This window comes from Arachis hypogaea, chromosome 2, assembly GCF_003086295.3.
Source record: "Arachis hypogaea cultivar Tifrunner chromosome 2, arahy.Tifrunner.gnm2.J5K5, whole genome shotgun sequence".
NCBI classification, from domain to species: domain Eukaryota; kingdom Viridiplantae; phylum Streptophyta; class Magnoliopsida; order Fabales; family Fabaceae; genus Arachis; species Arachis hypogaea.
In genome coordinates, this window is record NC_092037.1 from 7,942,255 (window position 1) to 7,950,046 (window position 7,792).

Here is a 7,792-nt window from a genome sequence, read left to right on the forward strand (position 1 = left end):
GAGAAATGACAGAATATTCAATAACAGAGAAGCAGGTGCTCGCAGGTGTTGAGCACTTACAAGAAAGGACGTTTTTGATCTACAAGAAGTGGTCTGGTATTGATCCTATTGGTTGTTGATGGCTTTGTCGGAGATAACCGGGATTCATCCTTTTATGTTCTATTTTATTATGTTATGTTTCTTTCTTGCTCCACTCCAGTGACGGACCCAAAAAATTTATGTTACGGGAGCAAAATAATATACATTACTATAAAAAGATATATTAATCCAAATTTAAAAACATAAAATTAAAGTGCATATTAATTATTCGAATACAAAAAAATAAAATTACATATAATTAAATAAGACGAAAAATATTTTTCCATTGCTATTTCTAAAAATAAAAAATATATATTCTAAATGAGTAAATTGATCAATTGACTTTAGAAATTTATATGCAACATAATTACATATAAACAAATAGAACGAAAGATAAACAAATAAATAATAAGGATCACTAAATTGAGAATAAAATAAAATATATAAATTTATGAAAAGAAAAAAAATTAGATTAATACCTAAACTATAATTGTTTGAATTAAAATTTACAATTGAAAATATCAAAAAGAAAAATAATAAAAATAAAAGATACATAGAGTCATAGAAAGTTATATGAAAAATATTTAAAATTTATCTTTTGATAAAGAGAAGATGACCACTAAAAAAATAAAAAAAGAAGGTTGAAAATATCAAATTAAGAAGACGGTTTAAGAGAATAAAAGAGTGGTGACGGTTGAAATTTGAGAATAAAAAAATACTAAATTTAATTAGGTTAACTAATAGTCAAAATAATAAAAAGATAAAATGGATTTGGAACTTTAAATAACTAGACTTAATTTATTTGTAATGAAGTCATTTAAAATTTAAAATATATATATATATATATATATATATATATATATATATATATATATATATAATTGAAATAGGAGTGGGGGCAAGTGCCCCCTACTCTAACACTTAGGTCCGTGCCTACTCCACTCCAATGTGTTGAGCTTTTTTTGTTTCAAAAAAAAAAGGTATTTATAAAATTAAAGAGTATCTTAGTTTGTTGGTTAAAAAGTCTTTTATGCTCTCAGACTGCCATACTCGAACCCAACAAAACAAATTTTTGAAATTGATATCTGAGTCATCTTGCGGACTGATTGGTCTGATTCGGTTTGTACTTCAGACTAATTTTTTAGGTTTGACCGATTCCTTTATTTATACTATTTTAATGTTAATTCGGACCAATTAAAAACCCAGTTTATTGAGTTTTTAATTGAACCGACTAATTCAGTTTGGATTTGATAACTATTTCCTCGTTACTCTCACAGCCTCATTCTTCAAGCAAGTCGTTGCTGTTACGTTTGTGGACTTTAAAATTCGGCTCGACCGACCCTACCAGTTTGATAGAAGCATTTCGGACAATGAAAATCCGGATCTAAAGTGACCTGAAATTGACCTAGAGAGAAAATAAAATCTAAAAAAAAAATAAAATTGGGACCTAGCCATAACTCGGGTCACCGGTATCCGGCCCATCATTATACACATTACACAATCAGAGATAGGGCGGGGTGTACACGCAACAATGCAGCCCTCAAGCTCCTCCCTCAGCCATTCAGCCTCACTCCCCCAGTCCCCACTCCCCAGTCCGGCAGTCCCCGGTCCCCACGCTGACCCCTGACCTCGTCTTCTCTCCTACTCCCAGTCTCCCAGCACGCAGTCGCACCCTCCTCCCCTCCTCGTCTTCTCAGCCCTCCGTGTCTCACACCAGTCACCGGCGAAGCTCGTCGTTCGACTGACGACCTACGGTGCTGCCCTACTTCTCGGTCACCACTGACGCTTCTCTGCTTGGACTGGTCGTCTTCTTCTCTATTACTTCCCCGCCACTGCTCTGCGCTGCTACTCCCGCTCCTTCTGCTCCGCTCTCTTCTCCGGTCTTCTTCTCAGGTAAATAATTAATTTTATGGTTTCATTAATATTCTGGTTAGGGAATAGGGATTATGATTATCAGAATTTGTGAATTTAGGGATGTGGGTGTTGATTTTGATTATTAAAATTCTGATTAAGGGTGTGGGTGTTGATTTTTTATTATTAGAACTCTGATTAAGTGTGGGTGTTGATGCTTCCAAACCCAAATGGAGCATATTTCTTAGCTTTTGCTACTGTTTTGAACTGAAGCAGATATTGTTACATAATTTAATTTCTGCTATAATTTCTCCTCTTGATTGCTTTGTCTTTAAATGGAGATTCAAGCTGCAAGCTTTGCTCAGCTGAAGTCACTCAATTCACGAGCACGAAATAAACTTGTTCTTGACCTTCATTTCAATTCCATTTAAACTTTTTGACTGTCTCAGTTCAAACTTGTTCATGTTAAACTCCACATATGTAGTTATAATGAAATCTAACTCCCAAAATTATGTTTTTTAATATAATGAGGGCATGCTTTAAAGATTGGATTCCTGCAGTTTTGTTTTGTCTTTTCATATTTTTGGCACAATACATATTATGTAATATTAATTATTGTTAACGGCTCGGTTTTCACCCAGTATAATTGTGGCTCGAAAGTGTGTAGGTTTCATTGGGTCTATGGCCGGATTCAGGTCTAACAAATAGGTCGGGTATATATTTTGGGCCGGGTCTGGGTCATATTAAACCCAGTTTCACCCGGCCCATGAACACCCCTATCCCCATCTCTCTCTCTCAGCTCACCTCGGTTCACTGTCACCGCCACACGCTCGCCGCCGTCGCCGGGCCTTTCGCCGGGTCCTCCGCATCGTGTGCTCGCGTCTCGCCTCTCTCCTCCGTTTGTACTCGGCTGCTCGCGCCTCCCTCTGCCAGTGAGTGCTCGAGCTCTGCGTGTTTGTTGCTGCTCGTCGTCCGTGGTTGTCTCTTCTCGATTCTGCCTCTCAGTCTCACTCGAATCTCGTCTCAGTCACACTGCCGGCGTCTCATTGTCTCGTCGCCGGCGTCTCAACATCTCGCGGTCTTCCCTGGGCGCCTCGTCGCCGGCGGCAGAAGCAACTCGTGTGGTTGTCCCTTGCTTCGTCACCTTCCTTGGGGTCGTCGCTGTGGACCGTCGGTGAGTCCCTGCCTCATCGCTTCCCCAGTTCTCTCTTTTCCAGATTTCCCTTCTCCCGATAGTTTTTCATGTTGCTAAATTGCTAATCAAGTAATTTGCCTTGTTGCTGTAAATCGTAACTGAGCTAGGATTTGTTAAATTTGTTGCTGTAAGTTGAATTTGTTGCTGAAAATATCACTGAGCTATTTTTTTGTTGTTGATGAAAATCATCACTGAGTTGATGTTTTTGCTGATTATCATCGCTGAATCTTGAATTTGTTGCTGTTTTGCTGAAATAATCACTTAGCCAAATTTTTGTTGTTGCTGTAAATCATCTTTTTTTTTTTTACCAAAGATAGGAGACTCGAACCCGCAACCTCTTAATTGAGTATGGGGAGACTATGCCATTTGAGTTATAAAGCTGTAAATCATCTTTGGAGTTAAACATTTTGTTGCGGAAAATTATCATAGTTGAACAGCCTGTAATTCATCACTGCACCTTGATTTTGTTGCTAAAAGTTGAATTTGTTGCTGGAAATATCATTGAACTTTTTTTTTGTTGCCGAAAATCATCACTTTGTTGAATTTGTTATTGATTATCATCACTGGAGCTTGAATTTGTTGTCTTGCTGAAATAATTACTTAGGTAATTTTTTGTTGCTGTAAATCTGTAAATCATCTTTTGAGCTAAATCTTTTGTTGCTGAAAATTATCATAGTTGAATTTGTTGTTGAAAATGCAGTTTATGCTCTCTACAACTCAGAATAAAATTGTTCAGTTAAATTGTTGTTCCCATGCTCTCTATTTGGTTTTTTTTTTTTTGCTAGAATTTTGAAAATGTCTTCATCACAACTCAGTTGCTATTATGAATTATTCTTGGTATTGATTTGTGAAAAATACACAAATGTAGATATAAATGCATATCAAAATGAAGAAAATGTTGTTCAAGCTTCAAATTTGTCCTATGAAGATATAGACGCGACTTTGAGATCATCCCTTGAATTTGATTTACTGATTATGTTATTTCTGCTCTCTCTCTCTCTTGTTTATTTAAATGGAGAAAGTATTTTGTACCAGTGACTAGATTATTATCTCTTTTGGCATCATTAGTTATGTCTAAAGATTGACACTTAATTGTTATTAATATGTTTGTGAAGACATGTATTTAAGTTTTAACTTTTGATTTTAATTTTATAATTTTACATTTTTATTTAATTATGACCGGGTTAACCGGGTGAATTAGTGACCCACCAGTTGAACCAGTGACCCGGTTGTATGACTGGGTCCATTACCGGTTCGGTTCTGATAATGATGCTATTTCTGTCACTTTTCTTGATGCTTTTTCTGTGTTATATTGGAAACTGAAATGAGCGGAATTGCTCTTATTGTTATGGTGTTCAGTGTTCTATTGTAAAGACAGTTCTTCAGGATGCATGCACTGAGAGTTTCTCCTTTACTTATTGCTAAAAGATTTCAAGCAATGGAAATTCCATCAAGCACACGAAGCACTGTGGTAAGATTTGGGAAGTGACATTACCATGATTGTTAAAATATGCAAACTCTTCCAGCTTCAAACATTTTTTTGTCTGAATTTCTTTTGTTGTAATTTCAGGTGTGTGCTGCAAAAGGTCCAAGGCCGCGCTATCCACGAGTTTGGAAGACCCATAAAAGAGTTGGGACCATTAACAAGGCTGCTAAGCTTGTTGAGACTGTAAGTTCTGAATTTAATTTCGGATAAACGCCATTTCTATCATAAAAGTTCAGCATGTCGACAAATCTACCATGAATAAAGGAAACTAATTTTGTACAAAAGACGAAAAATTCTGATTTCTACCATTGGAAGATTGGAATATTGACAAATCTACGCATGAATAAAATTAAAGTTTGAATACGTTTGTCGCATAAACCATCTTTCGTGGGTACAAAACTAGTTTCGTCCATTCATAGTTAAATTTGCCACTTTGCCAGTGATTTAAAGTTTCATAGTTAGAAATGGAAGTTTAATCTTTAATTTCTGTTCCAATTTTTTCTTCTCACTTGATAATCATGATAGTAGGAAATTTCTGATTGATTTTTTCTTAGGTGATTTGGATTCTTGCGAAAGTTAATGTCTCTGTGTGTCTTCTGTGTAGATTAGACAGCTGTCAAATGTCAAAGAGGAAGTTTATGGAGCTCTTGATTCCTATGTTGCTTGGGAATTAGAGTTCCCTTTAATTACTATGAAAAAGGCACTCAAGACTCTAGAAGATCAACAAGAGTGGAAGCGGGTAATACAGGTACTTAAACAAAGAAATGTTATTCATGTAAACTTTTAGGTAGTGTTTGTTTTCAGAGACTGGGACTGAGACGGGAAGATTGGAACTCAGTATTGTGTTTGTTGGCCAGAGACGGTAATCTTTGTCTCAGCCTTTTCCTTCCATTCTTAGTCTCTCAGTTTTAGTCTTCTTTTCAAACGCAGTCTTAACACCCTTGTCTTCATTCATGTTGTATTCACCAAGTTGTTGGATGTCGTCTTCAGGAACCAGAGCTATTTAATTTATTTTGAGCTTATTCTTTTCATTTTTGTTTCGTTTAACTTTCTAATGTCTTATGTTGCTGTGTATACTCGATCTGGCTAAATTAGTTCCCGCGTATGCAAATTACCTATGGAATTGTAGGTAACAAAGTGGATGTTAAGCAAAGGTCAAGGTAGGACTATGGGAAGCTATTTCACATTATTGAATGCATTAGCAGAAGATGATCGAATCGATGAAGCTGAAGAGCTTTGGACGAAGTTATTAATGCAGTATATGGAAAGCTTGCCTCGTAAATTCTTTGATAAAATGATATCTATCTACTACAAGAGAGGCATGTATGACAAGATGTTTGAGGTATTATTCTTATTTGTGATTTTATGTCTATATAAATCATTTGCATCTTTATAAACTGCTTACTAGTCATGAAATTCCTGAATTCCAGGATATTGTTCAACCGGTGAAATGTATTTAGGAGGAGAAAATTTATCACAAACAAAAGAGAAATGATAATTACAAGAATAGAAGATAAATAAAATTCAAGAGGTATATATAACCAAGACAAGCTAATTGCTAGAAAATATTCACTCTCTAAATATCCACCAAATATCACCCTGAAACAGACATGATCTGATTGTAGGTTTTTGCTGATATGGAGGAGCTTGGTGTTCATCCTAATTTGACTGTCGTGCAACTGATTGGAGGTGTCTTTAAGGAGGTGGGCATGTTGGACAAATATGAGAAGATACACCAAAAATATCCACCCCCTAGGTGGAAATATAGATACGTCAAAGGAGGACGGCGTATAAAAATTAAGGTGTCTGGTCAACCTTATCAAGGCAACTACAGAGAAGGGAATGAGCATGCAAAGTTGAATGGTGAACCAAATTTGGACTTAGACGACAATGATACATCAGAAGAGACTTCAGAGTTAGAGGACGTTGATGAACAATTCAACCAGGATGCCAATGCAAGAACCATGGAATCTAAACAAATATCAGATGATTCATTTGAGACTAAGGAACCAGTTTTAGATGTATAATAGATGGGGATAGATGATTTTAGATAATTCAATACTTGATGAGTTTCCATTGGCAGTTATTTCTGTCATAGTTGGAATGTATTGTTTACATGCCTCTATCATGGAAAGATGGAAAGTGTTAAGGATATAGAATGGAGACACTCTTGGACAAGAAGATTATGCTTTTGAAACTAAGGTATTCTACAATGGGAAAAACCAAGATGTGATGTTCTTCTCTAGCCAGCATCAATGAAGATTTTAGCACTTTGCACAGGAATTTATGTTCTACCTCATACAATGACACATATTAGTAGTGAATCATCTTGTGCTGTTGTGCATACTTTTCTTTTTCAATAATGTTATTCTTAAAGAATGTAAAAGATGAGTCATTAAGAAAGCAAATTATTTACCATTTAAATTTATAATACTATATTTGATTGAGTAATTGAGTTGTGTAAAGGCAATAAGACGATTCGCTCACAAGAATAAATAATAATAGTAAATAAACTACATACTAATTTGAGAACATGGTAAAAATTATACAAATCCAAATAAAAAAATAACAAAAAGAGTTTTAGTAAATGATTAAAAAATATTATACGAACAATGAGTATTAAAAATTTTATAAAAAAATAACAAATGAAAAAAATAACAAATGAAAAGGAAGGATAAAGTTGGTAGAAAAGAAATACATAAATTTTTTTATGTTTTTTTCTTATAAATGAGAAGAAAAGATAAAATTGGTAGAAAAGGAATCATTTTTTTTAATTACTTCTACAAACTTAACAATTGAACACAAAAGTTTCAATTTGTTATTTCTGGAGAATGAGCGTTTGAATATAGAATCAAAGTTGCGTTTAAAGAGAAATATATAGCGAAACGAAAAATTGAGACTTCAAAAAAACTGAACATACTTTATGTGATTTCAACGTTAAACCAAACACATCCTAAAAGAGTAGGTACTTAATTACCTAGAGTAAATCTACCTAATTTTCTAGTATCACTTTATTTATAGAATCTTTTTAATGTATTTTAAAATACTTCATAAGTTACTTTTTGTAATATTAGCTGTCCTCACAAAAATTATTTCAGAAGTCAAAAGCGAAAAAATGTACTTAACTATATTAAATATAAATCTACATTGTTAATTCATAAAATAAATCTTAAGGCTCTATC

The 7,792-nt window shown here is 34.5% G+C and overlaps 1 protein-coding gene across 3 annotated transcripts; it reads left to right on the top strand.

Annotated features, from left to right (window-relative positions):
* The first annotated feature begins 1,355 nt into the window (after positions 1-1,355).
* On the top strand, positions 1,356-7,061 carry LOC112735987 (pentatricopeptide repeat-containing protein At4g21190). 3 transcript variants are annotated; one of them, XM_025785384.3, is made up of 7 exons: positions 1,356-1,971; positions 2,590-3,103; positions 4,484-4,595; positions 4,695-4,793; positions 5,215-5,358; positions 5,740-5,952; positions 6,236-7,061. In XM_025785384.3, the coding sequence occupies exons 3-7, from the start codon at positions 4,512-4,514 to the stop codon at positions 6,635-6,637; spliced, it is 942 nt and encodes a 313-aa protein (XP_025641169.1). In that variant the 5' UTR covers positions 1,356-1,971; positions 2,590-3,103; positions 4,484-4,511; the 3' UTR covers positions 6,638-7,061. The 3 variants fall into 3 exon arrangements, with proteins under 3 accessions (XP_025641169.1, XP_025641165.1, XP_025641163.1); XM_025785378.3 differs by having other exon boundaries at positions 1,521-1,971; positions 2,597-3,103; XM_025785380.3 differs by lacking the exon at positions 2,590-3,103 and having other exon boundaries at positions 1,430-1,971.
* The last annotated feature ends 731 nt before the right edge of the window (positions 7,062-7,792 follow it).